This window comes from Monodelphis domestica, chromosome 1 (genome assembly GCF_027887165.1).
Source record: "Monodelphis domestica isolate mMonDom1 chromosome 1, mMonDom1.pri, whole genome shotgun sequence".
In the NCBI taxonomy this organism is placed as follows: Eukaryota; Metazoa; Chordata; class Mammalia; order Didelphimorphia; family Didelphidae; genus Monodelphis; species Monodelphis domestica.
In genome coordinates, this window is record NC_077227.1 from 593532162 (window position 1) to 593555967 (window position 23806).

General features: G+C 46.0%; 1 protein-coding gene and 1 long non-coding RNA gene across 6 annotated transcripts in view; one reads left to right on the plus strand and one right to left on the minus strand.

Annotated features, from left to right (window-relative positions):
* Window positions 1–19031, plus strand: part of BMP1 (bone morphogenetic protein 1) — a 59786-nt gene extending 40755 nt beyond the window's left edge. The window contains exons 13-21 of one of the 2 annotated variants that reach the window (XR_008915576.1): window positions 1139–1264; window positions 1669–1829; window positions 3194–3374; window positions 7900–8025; window positions 11795–11922; window positions 12353–12566; window positions 14292–14542; window positions 17457–17626; window positions 18183–18320. Coding sequence is in view for 1 of the 2 variants with exons in the window: in XM_056813685.1 (XP_056669663.1) it covers window positions 1139–1264; window positions 1669–1829; window positions 3194–3374; window positions 7900–8025; window positions 11795–11922; window positions 12353–12566; window positions 14292–14542; window positions 18183–18317 (1322 nt within the window). In the remaining variant the exon portion in view is untranslated. Of the gene's footprint in view, window positions 1–1138; window positions 1265–1668; window positions 1830–3193; window positions 3375–7899; window positions 8026–11794; window positions 11923–12352; window positions 12567–14291; window positions 14543–17456; window positions 17627–18182 lie in introns of both variants that reach the window. The other variant, XM_056813685.1, reaches the window with a different exon arrangement.
* On the minus strand, window positions 1136–23707 carry LOC130456544 (uncharacterized). Of its 4 annotated transcripts, none has more exons than XR_008915580.1 (5): window positions 22637–23707; window positions 22370–22553; window positions 15776–15934; window positions 10781–10906; window positions 1136–5363 (listed from the first exon to the last, which is right to left on the minus strand). It is a non-coding gene; the product is annotated as an uncharacterized LOC130456544 (long non-coding RNA). The 4 variants fall into 4 exon arrangements; XR_008915581.1 differs by lacking the exon at window positions 10781–10906 and having other exon boundaries at window positions 22637–22719; window positions 23117–23702; XR_008915577.1 differs by lacking the exon at window positions 10781–10906 and having other exon boundaries at window positions 1136–4289; window positions 5059–5363; window positions 22637–23647.
* Between the last annotated feature and the right edge of the window lie 99 nt (window positions 23708–23806).

A 23806-nucleotide genomic window follows, 5' to 3' on the forward strand; every position in this document is an offset into this window, starting at 1 on the left:
GGTACCCATACCTGAAGTACCTACCTGCCTGCCAGGGTTGTAAGGATCAAGTGACAGGCTCTATGGAAAGCCCTTTGCAAACCTTAAACTGATGACATGGAAACACTCATGGACTAGGAGTGCAAAGAAAGGAGAAGTCATTGTGGTTAGAGCAGTTAGGGAAAGCTTCCTGAATGGTCAGTACCACTAAATTATACACATATCATACATACACACGGACTCACGCAATGTACACGTATACACATCCACATCCACAGTTTATCTGTCTCACTCTCTCACACTCGCCTCCTTCATCTCTGTGCCCCTAAGTAGCAGAAGTTCTTAACTTGAGATCTATGAACTTGGATGGGAGAAAATTCCATCTTGATTTTCACTCACCTTTGGTTCTCTTCATAATGGTATGAACTTGATTTTATGCATTTAAAAGCCTCCTTCTGAGAAGGGATCTGTGACACATGACACTTCCTCCTAAGGGATCCCTTTGTCTTCTCCCCAGGAGAACTGTCAGGGAGTCAGGAGCTCTTCACGTTGGTCCATCCCCCACTTCGATTAGATGCAATTCTTGGGCATGTCTAGGATGTGACAAAACCAGTGGGAGCTGTCTCCCTCCCAAGCACAGAAAAGTAGGGCAGTTAAGTGAAGAAAGAACTTGATCTGCAGAAAGGAATAAAGACAGGATTTGGAAGGATTCAGAAGAGGTGTGGGAAGGGGCATCTGGGAGGTTCAGTGAATAGACATGGGAAGCCCTGGATGTAAATTTGTAACCCTGGGCAAGTCACCTAACCATCATTGCCTAGCTCTTACTGCTCTTCTGCCTTAGAAGCAACACAGAGTATTGATTATTTTTTTTTAAACCCTTACTTCCATCTTGGAGTCAATTGTATTGGCTCCAAGGCAGAAGAGTGGTAAGGGCTAGGCAATGGGGGTCAAGTGACTTGCCCAGGGTCACACAGCTAGGAAGTGGCTGAGACCAGATTTGAACTTAGGACCTCCTGTCTCTAGGCCTGGTTCTCAATCCACTGAGCTACCCAGCTGCCCCCTAAATTCTAAAACAGAAGGTAAGGGTTTTTTCAAAAGAGGAGGCTTGGGACCTCAGTCACAAGGTTTAACTCATGATTCCCTTTTCTCTCCTCACCAGAGGTAGACGAGTGCTCCCGGCCCAACCGAGGAGGCTGTGAGCAGCGATGTCTCAACACTCTAGGCAGTTATAAATGCAGCTGTGACCCAGGCTATGAGCTGGCTCCAGACAAGCGTCGCTGTGAAGGTGAGCAGCATGCCATCACCACGCTCACCCCCGATCTCTATTCCCTCTGACGTCCAGAAGTTAACTTTTTGTCAGTAATCATTCCTGATAGCCCTTGGACCAGTGCCTTCCCTGAAGAGCTGGGAGATTTGGTTGATGACTCTACGTTAGTGCTCCTAAAGATTTCTGGAGGCTTTTGCTTTGACTCCCTACCTCCCACCCCTGTCCTCATCCAGTCCTGGCTGCCTGGGCTTGTGGAGCCACTGAGTATTTCCCTTTGCACTCTCCTGGGGGGCAGCCAGCGTCTCAGTCCTGCCCAAGCCAGGGCTTCACTCTGCCATGCTCTTTCCCCACTCCCAGGTCAGGGGCCTTTGGTATATGATAACTTCTCTAACCCAATCTTCCCTATACCCTCCACCCCACAGCTGCCTGCGGTGGTTTTCTTACCAAGCTCAATGGCTCCATCACCAGCCCAGGGTGGCCCAAGGAATACCCTCCCAATAAGAACTGTATCTGGCAACTTGTGGCACCTACCCAGTACCGAATCTCCTTACAATTTGACTTCTTTGAAACAGAGGGAAATGATGTAAGTACTAGCTCCAGTGCCCAGGGCAGGGCAGAACAAAGAAGTGGTGCCCCATTCTTCTGTGCTCATATCCTTCTTTAAAAAATCTTATTTATTTTTTAAACCCTTACCTTCCTTCTTAGAATTAATACTAAGTATTGGTCCTAAGACAATTGGAGTCAAGTGACTTGCCCAGGGTGACACTGCTAGGAAGTGTCTGGGGTCAGATTTGAACCCAGGACCTTCTATCTCCAGGTAGGATGCTCTATCCATTGACCCACCCAGCTGGCCATGCCATCTTATTTAAAAGATGTTTCTTGAATGCTGATTCTGTTCTTTCCAAATAGCATCACTGGATTTCAAACCTAATGCTCTTTCCATTGGCTTTGGAGATCAAAGGATTTGAGTTCAAATCTTATCTCTGATATTTTTGTGACAATATAGGAATTTAAGGTATTTAATCTCACTGAGTTTCCATTTATTAAATGAAGGGATTGGACTAACATGTCCTTTGATACCCCTTTCAGCTTTAGATCTCTGATCTTATAAAGTGGTTATCTAGTCTCTGCATGATGACCTCCTTTGATGGGGGACTCACTACCTTACAAGTATCAAACTTAAGTCACTGCCTTTCTGAATTTCCCATCTTGCTCCCAATTTTCCCCTCTGGGACCAAATAGAACAGATTATCATCCACATGACGGCCCTTCTAATACTAGAAAGAGTTTATTGTGGCTCAGGCCACTGTCCCAACCCCCTGTTCCTTCAACAACCCCAAACTGTAAACTTCTTAAGAACAGAGTTCATGTTTTATAAACCAATCAAACATTTTGTGGGCCTGCTATGTGCTAGAGGCTTTCAGAGACATAAAAGCAAAATATAGGTGACAAGTTCAAGTCCCTTAAGCCCCTTTGCCTAGCCCTTACCATTCTTTGGTCTTGGAACTAATGCTTAGTATTGATTCTAAAACAGAAGGTAAGGTTTTTTTTTTTTTTAAAGAGAGTATGTTTCATCCTTGGTTGGGGGTTCAAATCCCTCTGCCCCTCCAGGGCAGAGGCTTTTTCACTTTTCGTGAGTCATAGACCTCCATGGCAGTTGAGTGAAACTTAATGGACCCTTTTCTCAAAATCATGTTTTTAAATATTTGAAGGAAATGCTAAATTTCAATTGCAAGTTAGTGAAAATAAAGATGCAGTTATTTTCCTCATCAGTTCATGAACACCCTGAAATCAATCTCTGGTCCCCTAGGAAGGTGGGGTGTGGACTTCAGTTTAAGGACCCCTGCCTTTGCTGGTTCAGAGCATAAGTAGCTGGTTGAGAGCTGGATGTGTTCGGGAAGGGAGGCTTTCTTGGAAGGGGGACTTGAGCAGAACCCTTTGGGGCAGGTGTGCAAGTATGACTTTGTGGAAGTAAGAAGCGGACTGACAGCAGATTCCAAACTTCATGGCAAGTTCTGCGGTGCTGAAAAACCCGAGGTGATAACCTCCCAGTACAACAACATGCGAGTGGAATTTAAGTCGGACAACACTGTCTCCAAGAAGGGTTTCAAGGCCCACTTCTTCTCAGGTAATACTGGCATCCTCCACCCCAGGATCCAACATCACACCTCTCCCACCAGACCTAAAGGGCAAATCTCTTCTTCTCCCCCTTGACTCCCCTGGACCCCCACCTTTAGGCGGAGATGACAATCTGTCTTTGAGCTCTCCTGGTTGAGAACCTGGCATGTGGGGATTTCCTGCCCTCCATCCCTCCAGGGGCAGTCAGCCTTCTCCCCACTATATGCCTTTTAGAGCTGATGCTCTTTTGAGGCTTCAGGCAACAGGTCTCCCTCCTTTGGCTCCCACCTTTGGCTGGTGGCTAGGCCACTTGCCAAACTCCATGCTAGCTGACCTGGTTCATTACAGGGATTTAAGAAAGAAGAGAGGCAGTGTAGTGGAGTAGCCAGGACACTGATGAACTTAGAGGCAGGAAGCCTGGGTTCAGGGGGTACATCTGTCACATGTGGGCTTAGTGATCCATAACCTCTTAATGTCCCTAATAACCCTTCAAGGCTCGAAGTGATGGATGAGTTGGGGATTTGAATTGGTGGAGAGTTTCTCTGCTAGAGAGTTCCCCACATTGATGAAATCACAGGTCCTGAAGAGGTGGGGAAAAGGAATAATTAGGCATCGCCATCCTAACATAAAACATTCCCTGTCCCCAATCTGCCCACAAATGAGGGAGTGCTAGATGAAGACACATCACAATATTTATTAAAATGCTTATAACATTCAAGGCACTGTCCTTGTTCGTTTTATATCCTTTAGTTCCAGGTCAGTCTATTATAGGATTGTTCCCTTGTTGACTGTCTTAGAGTTGTTACTAAGAAAGTAACAATTTAAAATTAAAAATATTTAATGAGTCCCTACTGTGTGCTTCATCTTGAGCTAGGTGCCTTTTGGAGATGGGATAAGAATGTAAGACAGGCTTCTGGTCTCAGAGCTACAAAGAGATTTACAAAGAGACAAGACAGACACATATGAAACAGAAAGCAGTTGAAAATACCATATAATATATTACCCAGGATTAAATTATAAAAGATGTCCTAAAGGTGCTATAGGGTAGGGAGAACCATGTAGCTTCAAACCAGTGGACATAGAGGAAGCTGGACTCAACTTGGGCCCCACAAGCAATTTTTCTCCCTTCCTATATATCCATTCTCTTCCATCTCCCACTCCCTGCCTAAATAAGAGACCTCAGAAGGCCAAGCCAGCAACTTCCCTGTGCTTATATGGTAGAGAGGAGAGGTGAGGGCAGGTGTCCAGAGGGATATTATCTGTTTCCCCATCCCCTCCCTACATGAACCATATTCCCTTTGTCCATCCCAGCCCCAATCCTGTGCCTTCCTACCTTCTCCCCCTAAGCCCCAGTGCGCTACCTTCTCCCAGTACCACCAATTGACTATGCCCAGCTCTTAAAGGTTCCTTTCCCTTGCCTGCCCCATCTGGCTACCACACACCTGCTTCTTCTGCCCTATCCTGCTTGGCATTGCCAACTGTACTGCTCTGCTTAAAGCACTCCATGTCCCACCCCCATGCTACCCCCACCTTTCCTGTTGCTTGCCAAGATGCCCCTTGATGCAACATGAACCAGAGTGTTTCCCTATCCAAGTCACATATAACTGTGATGGTCCCTGAAAACTAATGGGAGTAGCCAGAAGTGACATTGTGCCCAGTCAGGGCATGATATGACCCCAGGGAATAACCATTACCTGCTTACTCTTGTCTCTCTCTGTATTTCTATTACTGTGGTCTTATGAAATGGGGAAAGGGTGTTCTTAAAATCCAAATCGATTTGGCCTGGATGCCAGGGTTGGCAGCCCAAGGATGGCTTCCTTTGGCTCAGTGATGCCCCACTCTGCCTTTGGTTGCAAGAGACCTACTGAAGAGCTTTGGCTGGAGGGTTCTTCCACTGGTGCTGGGGGTATGGGGTGGCTGGCTTTGGAACCCCACGACTGGGGACCTTTGAACCATTCGGACACTCACAAGGAGACTCTAAGCTGAGAAGCAGAAGACCCTGGAAGAAATTCAGTTCAATCTCAGCAAGATGCCAAGGGGCTTGCAGGCACTGGAGGGTGAGTGGAGTCTCCTCATTCAGGCACATGTCAATCCTCTCTTTGCCCTTGATGCTCTCACTGTTTCCCTTCCCCTGGCTCAGAGGTGAGGCTCCCTCTCATCCCCACTCCCCAGGCCAGAGTCCAAACACATCGTAATTCTCATCAGTCCATGGAACCTAGCTTTCCCAACTGCCCTCCAAACCAGTTTTAGAACAGGGAATAAGAAGAATCTAGAGTCCCCTAAGAATACATCTTCCTTCTTCCTCTTTGGACCTGGCTTGTCCCAGTATCTAGGAAACCAGCCCAGAGGCTTCTGTGAATTTCCTTTCAGGGATTTCCTACTATTGAAACCATGTATATTTTCTGAAGTCCTTTCTATAAAATCTCAGGTACTCTGCCCAGGAGTTTTCCCATTAGCTTGAGCAAGAATTCTAAGGAGATAGAGGCTGAGCCCACAGTCAGAGCTGAAAGATCTGATAAAAGCTTCCCCTCAGTAGTACTGGTGGTGGAAGGTCTCTATCTTATTAACTTATCTGGACATCCCTTTGAACTCCAGTGACTATTGGAGGGTAGAGTTAGTTCCAGATAACCTACCTTTCTGTCTGCTCCAGCCATGAGGCACCCCTCCAACTTTAAGAAAGGATTGGTATCCCCAGGGTCTCTAAATTCATGGCCGAAGAGCCTACTGACCCTTTCCAGCCAAGAGATTGCAAGTGGATGACAGACAGACAGAGAAAGGAGGGGGAGAGAGAGAGAGGAAGAGAGAGACAGACAGACAGACAGACAGAGAGAGAGAGAGAGAGAGAAAGAGAAAGAGACAGAGCTAGAGAGAGAGAGAAAGAGAGAGAGGAGAATGTGTACTTGTGTTTGTTTCTCTCTGGATGTGTATATGTTTCTATCTATGCTTCTATTTGAATGTGAATCTGTATTTGTATATCTAAATGAATATCATAGTGACTCAGTGAAGCTGTGGGCATGTCTGTGAGTATCTTTACATCTTGGTGAACATATATCAGTATGACTAGGATGATCTATAGACCCAGCAGGTAGACTAAAAGAACAAATTAGGTTCTCTCAGAGAAATTGTTTCTTCTTCCTCCCTCTATTCCTTCCTTCCTTCCTTCCTTCCTTCCTTCCTTCCTTCCTTCCTTCCTTCCTTCCTTCCTTCCTTCCTTCCTTTTTTCCCTCCTTTCTTCCTTTCCCCTGCCTTCCCTCCTTCCTTCCTCCTTTCTAACCCTAACCCTTCCTTTACTTCCTTCTATCTCTCCTTCCTTCTTTCTGCCCTCCTTCCTCTTCTTTCTTCCTTTCTTTTCTTCCTTCCTTTTTTCCTTCCTTTCTTCTTTCCTTCCCTCCTCCTTCCCTATATTCCTTCATTTCTTCCTTCCTTCCCTTGTTCCCAAAATCAATTTCTCTCATTTGTCTCCTGCCCAAGACTCCCTAGATGTCTGGTGCAGCAGGTCCCCCTGACAGCTTTTCCTCAGGGCTGGAAAACATTTCCCTGCCTTCCTTGCCAGGATCTCCCTTTCTATGCCATGGTTGCTGCACTCCTTGCTTCTCTCTTGTGACCTGGCTGTACCTGGATATGGCTGTCCTGCATGTCCCTGATACTCCCCATCCCCACCCCACCCCAGCCCCTGTTTAATGTGCTTCTGAGATCCTGGATGTGGTTTTCACCTGCTCTCCTTTCCTGACCCCTACCTTTCTCTCCCTTTTCCCTTGGTCCCTTTTGTCCTTCTCTCTCTCATTTCAGAAAAAAGGCCATCACTGCTGCCACCTCGGGGACGCCCCCAGCCATTCAAAAACCGAATGCAGAAAAGAAACCGGACCCAACAGTGAGGCCAGTGTGGCCTCTCCAGCCTGTTTGTTACTCAGGAACTCCTTGGAAGAAAGGGGGGGCTGTGAGCCCCCCCACCCCACACCTCAACTCCTTTGTTCCCTCCATTCTGGCCTACATCTCCTTGCCCCCCTGCCATGGCCGGACAGAACTGGTGCTCTCCTCTTCCCCCCTACCCCCTGGGTGCTTCCCCACCCTACCCCCTCCCATTTTGATGGTGTCTGTGACATTTCCTGTTGTGAAGTAAAAGAGGGACCCCTGTGTCCTGCTCCTTTCTCTTGCAGTCTGCTTGTCCATGTGTCTGTTTTTCCACTTGTCCGTCTGTCCAGTAAGCAGGTAATGGTAGGGGGTCCCCACGTCGGTCATTTGCATTTCCCTGTTCCCCTATCCCACTTTCTGCCTCCTACCTACCTTCTCTCCCCACATCATGGATGATTCCTGGGCTGCACAACTAGGCCTCCCACATCTGGTTGCTACTTAATGCTCTGACCTCTGGATCCCATAACCTCAGCTTGCCCTTGCCCTCAGGGAGAGGAAAGCCTGGACTCTCCTCCCACCCGCAGGAGTATAGCCCTCTGCTTCCTCCCTGCCCTGGCCCTGCCATGCCTGCCCCCAGCCCACAGAGAGGGCTTTGTGTTGTGTTTGCTCTCTCTCCCACACAGACAAGGATGAGTGTTCCAAGGACAATGGTGGATGCCAGCAGGACTGTGTTAACACCTTCGGCAGCTATGAGTGCCAGTGCCGAAGTGGCTTTGTCCTCCATGACAACAAGCATGACTGTAAGGAAGGTAAGGAAGGACCTGCCAAGGCTCCTGGCAGAAGCAGCTGACACTGGCTATCCTGGTACCTGAGGGGATAGCAGGAGAGAAGAGGCTAGGATTTGTGCTGATCCAAGGCAGCTTGGAGGCACCATGGTGCACTGAGCACTGGTCCTGGAGTCTGGAACACCTGAATTCAAATCTAGCTTCAGATGCTTACTCTACATTTGTAATCCTGGGAAACCACTTAACCTCTGTTGGCCTCAGTTTTCTTTTTCTTCTTTTTTTTTTAACCTTTACGAAGGGCTTCTGTCTTAGAATCAATGCTATGTATTGGTTCTAAGGCAGAAGAGTGGTAAGGGCTAGGCAATGGGGGTTAAGTGACTTGCCCAGGGTCACACAGCTAGGAAGTGTATGAGGTCAGATTCCTTAGTTTTCTAATCTGTAAAATAGGGATCATCATAGCAGCACCTAGGATTTTTGTGAGGTTCAAAATGAGATAATATTTGTAAAGTGCCTGGCACTTAAAAAATAGTGGGTGCTTAATAAATGCTCATTACCTTCCTTCCTGGTAAAGGGCTGAGAAGAAAGTAGGGTATCATTGCCATTAGCCTGATCATAGGATCTATGGAAGTCTTACTCCCCTATGAGATGCCCCATGCCACTACATTTTCCCAATGGAAAATTCTTTCTTAGGTTTCAGCATGGTGTAGAGGATGGAGAAAGCTGGCATCAGTACTAGGAAAACTTGAGTTCAAGTCCTACCTCTGACACATACTAGCTGGGTGACATTGGGCAGGTTATTTCACTTCTCTGGGTTCTAATCAGCTCCTCAAGATTAGAGACAATATGGAGAAGGTGCCTGCATATCCTGGGAGAGGGAGCTTTGCAAGACCGAATGTGAAACAATGAGAGCATATTTGTTAAGTTTAGCACAATGCCTTGTACTTGGTAGGTGCTGAGTACTTGTTCCTGTCCCTCTACCCCAAAAATAGGAAAGGACAGCAGAGCTTCATTCCTTTGGGCTTCCCTAATTCTGCTTTAGAACTGGAATCTTAGCATTCCAAAGGGTCTGAGCCAAACTTTACCTTTATATTATGTGGGAAGAAAAGATGGGCTAATAGCACCAACAAACCAGATTGTCATTGTATGACTGTTTTGGCATCCAGGCGGAACATTTTGATGGATTGGCATAAGAAATTAAAAAGGAATTTGGGAGAGTTTTATGGAGGACCAGATAACACGCTAAGGCCAGCAGGACAACACAGAAAAGGTTTAGAAACTCAGAAGTGCATAAAATATATATCCAGTATTGTATAATAGCAATATATCTTGTCTTTTAATACTATAAATATATGCAATTTCTCTCACTGTAAATGTTCCATAAAAGAAAAAGAAGAAATTCAGACTTCTTCTCTGGTATGAAGGGAGACCAAAAAGTTTTGTGTGGATTTTCCAGATCACAGGGGTGCCATTCCCCTTACCCCCATGATACAGAAGGGATAATCGTACTCATGCAGACCAGTCATTTTCTAGTGCCCTTATACATTTTGGAAACACCAGTTTACCTACTGTCAATCAATAGATTAATAGAAAATCAATGACTCATTCCATAGGGCTATGTTAAAATATGGTCTCTTACCTTTAGAATCCTCAAATATATCTGGGCATATAAGACTAACATGAAAAATAATCATGCTATTTTGCAGTCATTTTCAGTCAGGTTCAACTCTTTGTGATCCCATTCTGGGGTTTTCTTGGCAAAGATGCTGAAGTGGCTTACCATTTTCTTCTCTAGCCCATTTTACAGACAAGGAAACTGAGGAAAACAGGGTTAAGTGACTTGTCCAGGGTCACCCAGATAGTAAGTGTCTGAGTAGACTTTAAACACAGGAGTATGAGTCTCCCTGACTCTAAACTGGGCAATCTATTCACTGTTCCACCTGGATGCCAAAACAGTCATAAAATGACAATATATGTTCTTTACTCTGATGCATTATCATAAGCATGGCAGGGATCCTGAACTCACTTTTGTCCTCACTTGTGTTGTCATCAAACTGTCATTTGTCATTGGAGATCATTTTTTAATTATTTATTATTTTAAATTTATATTATATTTATTATTTAGTTATTTTATTTAAATTTTTATTTATTATATCTTATTTGTTATATGTATATAATAATTTTATTATTAATAATAATAATCTTTATTTGGTTATATCCAACTCTTTGTGACCCCATGGACCATAACTATCCATGAGGCTTTCTTGGGAAGAATCCTGCAATAGTCTGCCATGTTCTCTAATGGATCCAATGGATCCTTTTGTCAGACAATTAGGGGTTAAATGACTTTCCCAGAATCACACAGCTAGGAAGTCTGAGGTCAGATCTTACCTCAGGTCTTCCTGACGCCAGTCCAAGCACTTCACTGTGCCACCTAGGTGCCTCTAGGCATACAGAGGTTAAGGGACTTGTTTAAGGTCACACAGCTAGGAAGAGTCTGAGGCCAGATTTTAACCCAGAATCTCCTGTCTTCTTGCCTAGCACTCTATCCACTGAGCCATCTAGCTGCCTCCCTAGACCCCTGCTCTTAACCACTGAGCCACAGCTTTTTCTGCTACAATAATAATAGCCAGCATTTATATATGGTGCTTTCGGGTTTACAAAGCATTTTACATATATGACTTCATTTGATCCTCACAACAACCCTGTGAAATGGGCACTATTATTATTCCCCATTTTACAGATGAAAAATTGAGTCTGAGATAGAGATTGTATGACTCACCCAGTGTCAAAGATAATAAGTTGATGAGAGGGGATTTGAACTCAGACCTTCTTGACTCCAAGTCCAGCCCTGTAACCACTGTACTCTCTATGTGCTTTACATGTTCTCAGGAGATTCAGTGGTGGCCTAGAAGAATACATGAATAGAAGGGAATAATGAGTCCAAAAGAAGGCAGACTTCTCAGAGGGAGTAAGAATCATAAAAAATACAAAATATCAGTCTGCAGAGGCTTCTTTTTCCTTAAACCCTTCCCTTCTGACTTAGAATAAATACTGCATATTGATTCCAAGGCATGAGAGCAGTAAGGGTGACTTGCTCAGGATCACACAACTAGGAAGTATGTAAGGTTCGATTTTAACCCAGGACCTCCCATCTCCAAGCCTGGCTATAGCTGCCCCCTAGTCTATAGAGACTTTAAAGAATATTGGTCTAATCCTTTCATATGATGGGTAAAGAAAATGAGTCCTAGAAAGTTTAACTCCTCTGTCATGCAACTAGTTAGGAGCAGAACTGGGACTAGAATCCTGATCTCCCAAGTGTCTGTAAGAGAACAGAGAAGTCCCAGAGAGGCTGGCCACAAATAAGAACTGGAGAAATGCTGAAATGAGAAGGGAAGAGAAGCAGGATAGATTAGAGGTAACAGCTAAAACATATGCTCCCCATCCTCCTGCTCGGTGGTTTTCTTCCTGCTCTCACAGGACCTTTTTTTTTTCCTCTTGGAGAGACCTGTCCAACTGGATATGGCATTCATCATCTTTTCATGGGCTTGAATTTGCGACACACACCCTTCAGAATTTACTCAGGTCCTCTTATTTGCCAAACCTGTAAATCAGGTAACCGCCACCAAATGGTGCTTAACTAATGGCAAGTAAAAACAGCTTAGCTTGACTTTCCCTTGGGTGGATGAGTGACAGGGAATATAGCTCCCTAAACCCCATTCTCAGAGATAATCGTTCTTGTCCAGGGAGAATAGAGTTCCTGTCCATGTTAATCCCTTCTCCCACTTCCCTACAGCCGGTTGTGACCATAAGGTGACATCCACCAGTGGCACCATCACCAGCCCCAACTGGCCTGATAAATACCCAAGCAAAAAGGAGTGTACCTGGTCTATCTCTAGCACTGCTGGGCACCGTGTCAAACTGGTAAGATGCCACACGTGTACATGTGTTCTCCCTCCTTTGACCTTCTTTGGCCAAGACCCCTATTGCTCCACCTTCTGGAATAAGTCACAGGGTAGTTGGCACCTGGACTTTTCAGTCAAGGGAACATAGCCATTGCGATTGACACTTTCCCAGCCCTAAGAATATGGTTGAATCTGACCCCAGACAGAGGACATGAGCATCCCCACCCCTGAAAATGTTAACTTTCTTCCTCCTCTCCCTCCAATCCTGTAAGCCTTAACTGCTTCTGCTGTTCTCTCTTGCATCTCTCCCATCCCTCCCCCACAAGTCCAGTCTACTGGCATCTCATGCAGGGTTGTCCTTATTCTGGAGGCTAGAAGGGGACAGCCTTATGCTCCTCCTGCCCCCTACCCCTCTAGCTTATGTCCTCCTTCTTTCTTCCCCTCTCTAGACCTTCTCAGAGTTGGACATTGAGTCCCAGCCAGAATGTACCTATGACCACCTGGAGGTATATGACGGGCGTGATGCCAAAGCCCCTGTCCTGGGCCGATTCTGTGGGAGCAAGAAACCTGAACCCATCCTGGCCACTGGAAATCGCATGTTCCTGCGCTTCTTCTCTGACAACTCTGTCCAGAGAAAAGGTTTCCAGGCTTCCCATTCCACAGGTGGGGGCCAGGACTTGGTTTGGAGGGAGTGGGTCTAGGGTCCAGCACGCTCATCCATTTACTCCTTCCATCCATTTGTTCATTCTTTCATTTAACCACTTTTTGTAGGGTATTGTACTTGATACTATGAGAAATGCCAGATATACCACAGGTTCTGACCCTCAGTAGCTCACAGCTTAATTAAGGAACCATAACACATATCTACACCAAAGAAAACAATTAATGTACTACAACAGACTAAGTAAGGGTTAGAATCAGTAAGTTTTTCTAAGCTTTCAGACAAGAAAAGGGTTCACTGGGTTGAAATGATCCTGGAAAGAAGTCAGGCTCCTGAAGGATCATGAGACATTAGGGGAAGGCAAAGTAGTCCCTCTGTGCATAAAAAGGTAAGGAACTCTCATGCTAGCCTTGCTGGAGCCAATTCAGTCAGGTAGAAAGAGTAAACAATGAACAATACCCTTGGTAGAAATAGTAATCACTAGGAGAATTCAAGAGGGGGCATCTTTGTGGGCTGGGATGTCAGGGAAGGCTTTCTGAAGGGAAGCTGCTAGAGGTGAAAGAACTGACCTTGAAATCTCTCTGCAAAGGGGGCCAGAAGGGTATTGCTGCCAGTTAGCTGTGTGGAGGTAGGGGTGTTGCATGGATCCCTACTGAGAGATTGACTACTGAGTAGGTCTACAATAGTTCCTGGTTGTTCAGGGTTGACCCTTTGCAGAAGCTTAAAATGGCTACTCACTATGTTACTGATTGATTCACACATATGCTTTCCCCTTCCTCCCTTTGCAATTTAGAGCCCCCCCCCCTCATTTCCTTTTCTGGGGCTTTGTCACTTCTCTACCCTCAGCCCTTCACCCTCTGCATCAGCAGTAACCTGCCACAAGTAGTGAAGTGGCCTGGAGTGGGGGAAGGGAAAGTGATAGAGAGAGGAGAGGGGAGGGAGAGGGAGAGAAAGAAAAAGGAAGGGAGAGAAAGAAAGGAGGGAAAGAAAGGGAGCAAAAGAGAGGGAGAAAAAGAAAGAGGGAGGGAGAGAAAGAAAATTGAGGGAGGGAGGGAAAGAAAGAAAAACAGGGAGAGGGGGAAAAGAAAGGGAGAGAAAGAAAGAGGGAGAGATAAAAAAGGAGAGAGGGAAAGAAAGAAAAACAGCTAGGGAAAGGAAGAGGGATGGAGAGAAGGAGAAAAAAGAGTGAAGGAGAGAGGGAGAGAAAGAAAATCAAGGGAGAGAGGGAGAGAAAGAAAAACAGAGGGAGAGGAAAAAAGAAAGAGGGAGAGAAAAAGCAAGAGACAGAAAAAGGATGGAGAAAGGGAAAGAAAAAACTGAGGGAGGGAAGAAATAGGGAGGGAGAGAGGGAGAAAAAAGAGGGAGGAAGAGAAAGAAAAAGTGAGGGAGAGAGGAAGATAAAGAAAGGGAGGGAGATATAAATAAAAAGGGAGAGAGAGAGGGAGAGAAAGGAAGGAGGGAGAAAGGGAGAGAAAGAAAAACTGAGGGAGGGAGAGAAAAAGAGAGATAAAAAGGAGAAAGAGAGGGAGAGAAAGAAAAGGGGAATGGAAATGGGCAGAAGTGAGAAAGGGAGGAATAGATAGGGAGGGGGAGAAGAAGGAAAAAAAGAAAGAGAGGTGAAGAGGGAGGGGAAAAAAAGGAGGTGATGTTGGTAGCTCTCTCATTCCTCCTCCTATTTACCTTCCCGGCCACCGCCATGGGCATTTGTCTGTTCCTCCTGTGTACAGAGTGTGGGGGCCATGTGCGAGCAGAAGTGAAGACCAAGGACCTCTATTCCCATGCACAGTTCGGAGACAACAACTACCCTGGGGGGTCAGATTGTGAGTGGGTCATCGTGGCTGAAGAGGGCTACGGTGTGGAGCTGGTGTTCCAGACCTTTGAGGTGGAGGAGGAGGCTGACTGTGGCTATGATTACATGGAACTCTTTGACGGTTATGACAGCACAGCCCCCAGGCTTGGGCGCTACTGTGGTTCTGGGGTGAGTTCTTCCTTATCACGTTGACTAGATAGAGAGTGCTGGGGGTTTGTCTCTGATCCCTTGAAATGGGGTCCATGAGTCTGAACATGGAAGGACACTGGGTTGAGGATTTGCTGGGAGTTAAGAGTTGGGCAGAGTTCTTTGGCTTGGTTAAATGAGTGTCTCTGTAGACCTTGGAGAAATATAGGTCACTGATGTGGGGCCCAAAGCATGAGGTTCAGCTCTCCTCCAGGTTGAAGCCCTTATTTGTACTGGGCCTGCCCTGAAAATAGATCTGAAACCACTGAGCCTTAAGGGAAGGAGGAGTTCTATTTGTCCCAAGTGAAGTGTCCCAGGTGCCTGCTATCAAATAGGCTTGGGGGGCCTTCCAGCATAGAGCCAGGGTTAGGGTTACAGAGACCAGAAGGCAGGAGCAAAATGCCTGTGTCCAGACAGGCATGAAATCTAGTAGGAACTCGCCCTGTGTTCTCTCTGTGATTCTTTTGCTAATACATAAAAACTCTCCACCTTCCTTTGAGTTCATCTGCCCAAATGACTTCCACAGCACTTTGAGAGTCCCCCCCCCCCATCCATAGGGAGCCCCTAAGAAAGTTATGGCCCAGAAGGGAGATCAAAGCCTGACAGGCCAATGTAAGTTTCATGCTTTCTCTTCTCTCTTTTAAAAAAGTTTTTTCTACACTATCTCTCATCCTTTTCTCCTCCAGGGAAATTATTTCATCCCTTCTATCCTAACCATTCACACCTCTCTCTCTCTCTCTCTCTCTCTCTCTCTCTCTCTCTCTCTCTCTGTCTGTCTGTCTCTGTCTGTCTGTCTCTGTCTGTCTCTGTCTGTCTGTCTGTCTGTCTCTGTCTCTGTCTCTGTCTGTCTCTGTCTCTGTCTTTCCCTCTCTCCCTTCCTCTCTCCTCCTTCATTTCCTCTCTCCTACTCTTCCATCACTCCCTGCTCTCTTGAGGGCCACTTGAATGCTTCCAGAAAAGTTAAATACAGGTAAACCTTCAGCAGCTCCTGGTCCAACTTCTACCAGACCTTTAGGAAAGCAGAACTTTATTCAGCCTTTGCGTGAATGGCAAGGGGTTGGGGAAAGGGCACCAGGGCAGAGGGAGGAGGGAGTGGTGGAGTTGGGAGTAAGGTTCAGAGACACCCTCACCCCTTCATTGTTTCCTTCCTGGCCCTTCTCCACCCTGACCCCTTGGCCCAGTGTCCCCCCCCCCCAGCTACAACATTTTGCTTACCTTCTCCCTTTGCCCCACAGTTTCTCATTGCCACCTTGCCTCAGCCCTGGCCAAGAAGAGTTAGGAATTCCTTGTCTTCCTTTGCGTTCTAATTATTTTCTATAGAGGTCATCTTCCTCAAGCAGTCTTCTGCTCTTCCATTTCCCTCTTCTCCTTGGACTGTAGAAGAGACACAGAATAAGGGGAATGGAGGTACATGATTTCAGGGTCTCCCAGTTCCAACCAGGGATCTAGTCATCTGCCAGGATTTAAAGGAGAGTGAATTCATTTTCCCCCCTACTCTCCAAGAGTCAGCACTCATTTATGACTGATTGAGGAATGTCCTCAGTGTGTGCCACCACTCTGGGGTACAGCCTAGACAAGGACAGTCTAGGATTGAAGTGTAATACGTGGTGTTAGGTGGGGTCCCTCAGTGAAAGGAAAGGACAATATTGGAGTCCCCAACCTTGGTGAACAGAAAGCTAGTCTGGCACCAATGCTGTCTGGTGGACATCATCTTACCCTAAGCATAGAAAGTAAAGGCTACCAATCATTAATTAGCCAATGAGCATTTATTAAGCACCAGTTATGTGCCAGGTATCCTGCTAAATGTTGATACAAAGAAAGAAAAATTAAAACCAGTTCCTGCCCTCAAGGAATTACATATAAATGGGGGATTCAGTGTCTGTACAAGCTATCCCCAGAGTGGAAGGAAGGAGGGAAAAGTTCAAGTGACTGAGGGAACTTGGAAAGTGGCATTCTAGCTGAATCTAGAAAGAAACCAAGGAGGTAAAGAGACAGAGATGAGGAGGGAAAGCATTCTGAGCGTGGGAGTTGGTCAGTCAGTGCAAAGGTGTGAAGTTAGAAGATGAAGTACCATGTGCAAGCTAGGCATCCCTGGGCCAAACAAGAGGGCATGGAAGGGAGTGATAAGAAGACAAGAAAGATAGCAAATCAGCAGGTTGTGAAGGGCTCTAAATTCCAAACAGAAGGCTTTATATTTGATCCTAAAGGTAATGAGGAGTCCTTAGAGTTTATTGAGTAAGGGTGTGACATGGTCAGACCTACCTTTAGCTGGTAGCTTTGTGGAGGAAGATTTGAATGGCAAGGAACTTGAGGCAGGAAGGCCAGTTAAAATCCTATGGCCAAAGGAAGCTATATAGTTTAGTGGATTGAGAGCCAGATCTAGAGATAGGAGGTCCTGGGTTCAAATTTGACTTCAGACACTTCCTATCTGTGTGACCTGGCCAAAGTATTTAATTCCCATTGCTTAGCCCTTCCCACTCTTCTGCCTTGGAACCAGGAAGGTAAGGGTTTAAAAAGAAAAGACATTTGCCATAGACTGAGTGGGAATGGGATGTTATAAGGGTCTGAACTAAGTCAGTTGGCTGTGTGAGTAGAGAGAAGGAAACTAGATCAAGAGATATTGTGAAGGCAGAAATTACAATATTTAGTAGATTAGATATGTGAGGTGAAAGAGGACAAGACTCAAAGAACACATCTGTGTTGTGAATCTTGGAGGGAGACTGGGAAGGGTGGTGGTGCCCTCAGCAGTAGAAGGAAAGAAGCACTAATGGACATCTTTGCTTCACTCCAAAAAGAAAACACAACAATAGAGAAGTTGGGGGGGGGGGGTTGGGTTGAGAAAGATAAATTGTGTTTTGGACATATTGACTCTGATATGCTTCTATGGGCTATCCAGTTCCAAATGGCCAATACACAGCTGGAAATTGGGGAATGGAGCTCAGAAGAAAGACTACAGCTGGAAATGTAGATTTGAGAACTATCTGCATGGCAGTGGTAACTGAAGCCATGAGAGCTGGCAAGACCATCAAAGGAAAAAGAGAGACTAGAGAAGGGGACTTAGAGCAGGTACTATATCCCTCTCTCTTTAATAAGAATGAACTGACTCACAAGGTGTTATTATGAGGAAAAGCCATAGTTAGGTCTGGTTGGCAACCTGGCTTCCATCCCTTGTTTTTCCTCTAGCCTCATCCCCACCACTGAAATCATTCTGGAGAGAACATTGCCCTGTTCAAACTTTTCTAAGGCACAACTGGATGAAAATTTATATATATATATATACATATATATATATATATATATTTTTTTTTTCTAAACAAATGGGTCTGGACTTGGAGTGAGAAAGACTTGGGTTTGAATCCTGCCTCAGACAATTGTTGTGTGACTCTGAACAAGGCACTTAACCTCTCTAGGACTTGGTTTCCAAACCTGTAAAATGAGAGGTTTGAACTCAGTAACTTTAAAAAACTCCTCTCCAACTTAAATCCCTGATCCTAGATTCTACTTTCTTGAGGGAAGGCTTTTCATCTCCCCATCCTGAAGCCTTGGTTCACAAGGTGTCCCTTTAGAGGCAGCCTGGTAAAAAGGCTCCAGTGCTCACCCCTGACCCCTTGTCTTCCAATAGCCCCCAGAGGAGGTGTACTCAGCTGGAGATTCAGTCCTGGTGAGATTCCACTCTGATGACACCATCAACAAAAAAGGCTTCCATCTTCGCTATACCAGCACCAAGTTCCAGGACACACTTCACAGCAGGAAATGAGCCAGAAGTGACCTCTCCCTTCATCCCCCGAGGGAAGAGGAAGGCTTCCTCTCCTTGGGCACCAGCTCCCTCCCCCCACACACACACACACAGACTGTCTTACATGGTTGGACAAGGGGACAGAGGGAGGCGATTCCCCTTTCCTCTCTCGAACCAGTCTCCAGCTTGGATACCAGTTGAGTCTCGGCGGGTAGAGGAAACAGACTTCTCTCTAAATGGCTTCCCCCACCGCCACTCTTCTCTCCTTTCTTTATGCCTGCCCTGTGACTGAGAGGGATAAAGGTCTGGGAGATAAAGTTTTCATGGAGATTTGAAGACATCCGTGTTCTCCAAGCAGCCCCTCCCACACACACATACAACTTCCCTCCACATAGTGATCTGGGAGAGCTTTACTTGGAGCAAAAGACTCCCTGATCTTTCTTGTCCCTCTCACTCCAAATTGTATTCTGTATAGTCGGTGGCAAAATCCTCACTGTAACATACCAGCAAACCCAGTCTTCCTCCTTCCTTGCCCTCCTCCCTTCTCATTTTGGTGTTATTCTTAAAGCTCCGGTTTTAGCATGTCTGTCCAATGGGCAGTCTTGAGGGAGGTGATGGGGGCGGATGGGAGACTGGAGAAATGGGGCAGTGTAGGGCCCCTCTCTTTTCCCAGCGGCAGTGAGGTCAGCCATCTGGGGATACCCCCAGCCAATAAACTGAAAGTGTTACAACCAACTCACTAACCTTGCCAGATGTGCCTGGTGGGGGGGGGGCGGATATGCTGATTCCAGATGTGTGGCCTTGCTGTGTGTGTGTGTGTGTGTGTGTGTGTGTGTGGTGCTGTATGGGAGAGAGCCAGGACACCTGGTTTCTCTGGCCAGCACTTTCTCTTTGCTCTTGGGTCCCCTAGGGCTGTTATTTTAAACATAGTGGCATGAGATTACACACCCAGCTAGCCTCATGCACACCCATTGTCACAACACACTGTCCTAAGGAGCACATACAGTCATACAGTAAGCACTATGATGCAAAAATACATATCCACTAGTACAAACAAAACCTGTACCCACAGGCACCCTCCCTTATTGAGCCACTAGCTATGAGAATGTATCCCTAGGGAGTACATGTACTGAGAGTTGAGGGGGTGTTGCAAAGGATGGGGGAAGCAAGTTTCCTTGTGAATCTGGAATTTTCCATCCCTGAGAGTGTGTGGGGTGTGTGTGTGTGAGTGAGAGAGAGAGAGAGAGAGAGAAGATGGAGGAGGGAGGGTTAGTTTTCTAATCTCAAGAATCAAACCAAATCCAGGCAAGGAGAAGTCTGGATTAGCTGGAAAGACTAACTTTAGGGCTGTTACACAACTCTTCCCCCACACCCCCACCAAAAAAAAAAATTAAAATCAGCAACCTCTTTTTCCCAGTGTTTTCCCATCAACCCCCAGGGATTTGGGTCTCTGGAGGCACTTTTGGGCCTCCTCTCCTTGTAAGAGATAAAGTCAGACAGCCTTTAGCTGCTGAACAAACATTCCAGCTCCAGCCTGCTTTCCCCAAAGGACTAGGAGCCCTAAATGTGTGTGTGTGTGTGTGTGTGTGTGTGTGTGTGTGCATGTGTGTGTATGTGAGAGAGAGAGAGAGAGAGAGAGAGAGAGAGAGAGAGAGAGAGAATGGGGAGATGGGAGAATGTTTCAACAAACATTGACTTCATTCATAGGGAGCAGAGATCAGAAAGTCATGTATATCTCTGCTGCTGACAAGTTGCTCTCTCCCCTAGCCTTAAAGTCTAATCCCAAGGATTTGGGGGCTGGAAGAGAGGATGACTGATCCTTAGCTTTGTTTCTCACATTTTATACCCTGTTTGGGGCATATTCCAGATGGACAGATACCATGGCATCTTTTGGTCCACTCTGTAGAGAAGCTGTGATTGCTAATAACCAAACTCTTTAGCCTCTAGTGGATAACCTAAGCTGAAAGTTGGTTCACTAAACTTTTTATTGTCCTACTTTTTCTCATTTCAGATGAAGGAACTGAGGCTTGGTAGGGTGGGTATAGTTCTAGTGAGTGTTCCAGCATGACTAATGGGACATTTTGATACTTTCCCAAGAGGAAGGTGGGAGAAGGAGATGCACTGAAAACCCTATGTAGGGCCCTGGCATCCTGGGAATTGTTTCCAGCTGGCTGTTAAGGAGCATGCACTCCACCATTAACATCCCCAAAGCCTTTTCCCCACAATAAGAAGTTGACATGTTCTCAACTGGAAGTTCTGTCCTCTCTGGGAAAGATCCCTCTCTCTTGATGGCAAGACAACAACAAACCCATTTGTTACAGTCATAGGGAAAGTGCTTATGACCTCACTAGAGTCAGTGATGCCATGGCAACCTCCACCTTTTTCCCAACCTTTCTAAGGCTAGGATGAAGGTCGCCATGGGGCAGGCTGGGGGGCCAAGAGCAGAATGGAGGGGCTCCCCAGCAAATGGAGCAAACTGGGACTTTCAGCTAGACAGTTTGCCAGACAGATTGGGGTCACTTATTCCATGGCAGAATTTGTAGTCTTTGGTCACCAGCACCCTCCCTGCCAACCTAAAGCTTTCAAGAGTAAGACCTCAAAGGACCAAAAAGATATAGTACAACAACTCGCATCCCTGAAATCGTGCCATACGACATCCAGCAAAGTGCCCTCCTCCAGAAGATACTGTGGTGCTGTGACCAGGAATACGGCTGGTTTGAAGAGATACAGACAAACGCAGTCCAGGATCAAGCTTGCAAAACGTCATCAGGCCAAGAAAAACTCCAGTATTACCATTATATTGAACAACAAGACAGGGCCTGTCTCTTCAAGTGAATCCACAGTTGTTGAGGCCTTTAAGTCCCCCAGTTGTACCAAATCCAATACCAAAGCCAAATTCAGGAAATGGTTATCTACCAGTGTGGCACACAAGGGGAAGACACCTCGTTCCAGGAGGAGGTATATTAGAAAATATACTGGTAATCGACTGGTTTGGAAGCGTTGGTGCAGGAATATATCCAATAAAATTAAGAGTGGTAGAGTACCCCTCCAAAATATGCCAGCCCGGAAGCAACAAAAACCCAAGAACAAAAAAGTACACTCAGCTGTACAGGTTCCCTCCGTCATAATCAGTGAGGATTTGGCTTTGCCAGCAGATTGCTTGGAGTCTTCCCAGGGGCAAGATGAAATTGTGAGTCTTTTGCCTGGGGTCCAAGACAAGATGACCCAATCTACAACAACCAAAAGCAACCATGAAAAGGAAGATAGTGATGAGATCTTTCAAGGGAGTGATGAAAAGTTGATACCAACAGAAGAAGATGAAGGGCTAGAAGAAGAGGAAGACGAAGAAGACGAAGATGCGGAGGAAGAAACAGTTTCCTATGGATGGCGGGAGCTATTCCGAAACTGGTTGCTGTCCCTGGAGACGTATTTCAGAATTTAATAAATTAATAAGTTCTCCAGGAATATGCCTCCATCCTCAATGCTTATTCCACCTCATCCCCTCCCCCAGTTCTGGGAGAGCTTCTACTCCTCTTTTTTTCTTGGGTTCTGTTCTCCGCTCTTATAGCTCTGATAACCCCTAAGCACTGGCCTTACAATTCATTCAGTCCCCAAAATGCCAATGTAAGATTTCCATATTCCTACTTTCTACCCCTGCCTCTTTCCTCAGCCTGAGAATAGGGTTTTGATTGCTCATTTTCCCAGCCCTATTTTTTGCCTTTGGATTGGGAGTTCAGAAAATTGCTGATTCTGTCTCCTCTGCTGATGGCTTGCAGGACTAAGCCCTGTGAATGACTTTGTTCTGAGGCTCAGGGCTTCACCACAAGGCAGGCTTGAAAGGGGCAAACACTATGGACTTCAGGGCCTCACAGAAGGCTGGTGCCAGGGCCTGGGACTTCAAGGAGTGGGTATGGGGTGCTCTATTGTTGGTTTAGGCAGGGTCCCAAGATCCCAAAGTTGGCCTGTGCCCAGTCTCAGAACCTGGTGAAGCAGGTGGGGTCAGCATGCACTCCTTTGTGTGCAGTTTTACTTCCCGTTCCCTCATCCCCTGAAAATCGACTCTCTCTGCCTACCTTTCAAGTTTTCTGCTGGAGAGCCCCCTCACTCCATCTTGCTGTTGGTTTTGTGACTCCTGTCATTTTTAGGTGCTACTTTAAGGTTGGTTTGGGAAGATTCTTTGAGTGGTTTCAGCTTTCACTGCTACTAAGCCACCATCTTGGCTCCATCTGAGAACTGGGGTTCTGAACCCCTGGATACCTAGGGCATGATCAGAAGGTGAACAAATTGATCTCTCTTAGACTTTGTCCCTAACCATCTCCACAACCAAATATCTTCATTACCTAAGTTCCAGGCGGGCCTTCCACATTGCGTAGGATTCCCCCGTCAAGCAAAGGCAGCATGATGTGGTAGAGTGAGCTTCATACTGGAAGGCAGGAAATCTCTGGTCTGGGATAGGTCACTTAATAGCTGTGTGACCTCAGGTGAGTCATATAATATCTCTGGGTCTTAATTTTCTCATCTCCAAAATGAGGAGGTTGAAATGGATACTATTTCTAGCTCTAATATATAATTCTAAGGGAATAGCAACCCCCAGACTGGATCATATACAGTCCAGAGAAGGAACAATAGAAAGTTTAAAATCAAGGGCTGGTAAGAATAGTGTTTACATATGGGAAACAACCTAGGGAAAAGCTATTTAGAGGCTCTAAAGCAAACTCTTCACTAGATCAGCCCACCTAAGGGATTCCTTGATCTGGGAGCCCCAAGGTATGGGTAACAGAAAGGGATAGAGATATCTTCTCTCTGAAGTCATTTCCAACCTGTTTTGTATTCCTCAACTTCTATATTGTATGGGGTTTTGCTGCTTCTGAAATATTTTGGTTGTCCTGAATCCCTGAAATGAATGCTGCTTGGGCATCCCCTTGCCATGGGGCCAGCATGCTGGGAGTAGTGCTGGCCACAATCCTCTGGATAAGGGGAAGAAACCAAAGGTTGAAAGTTCTTTGACCCCTCCAATAGGGTAATGGGTAACAGTGGTAACAGAGAGATGTGGTCATAGTGGGGCACCCTTGTATGTCTAGATAATACCAGAGACATCTTATACGATTTTCTCCCAGGATTACTGAGGAGCCCTTCCTGGAGACAAAGTGGCAATTGAGTAGTTCCCAGGTCAGTAGAGTGATCTCTCCTTTTTATTGTTTTTCTCCTTCACTGAACTACCATTCCAAATACCCTGGTGTCTCTATGGAACACGAGGCCCTCTGATCTTAGAAGAAAGCTACAGATAAACTAGCCCCCACAAGTCTCTACCTCATCTAGGCATATGTAAACCTTAAAATACAATATAAGGAGGAGGCCATGTTTAACCCAAAGAAATGAATTACTAATATTCAAAGTTAGGGTAGATGACATACTTAGGAGGCATGGCTACCCTTTAAATTACAGGATTGCGTGACTGCTTTCTCCACCATGATGGCATATCACAGAATTTATACCGAGCAGAAAAACTC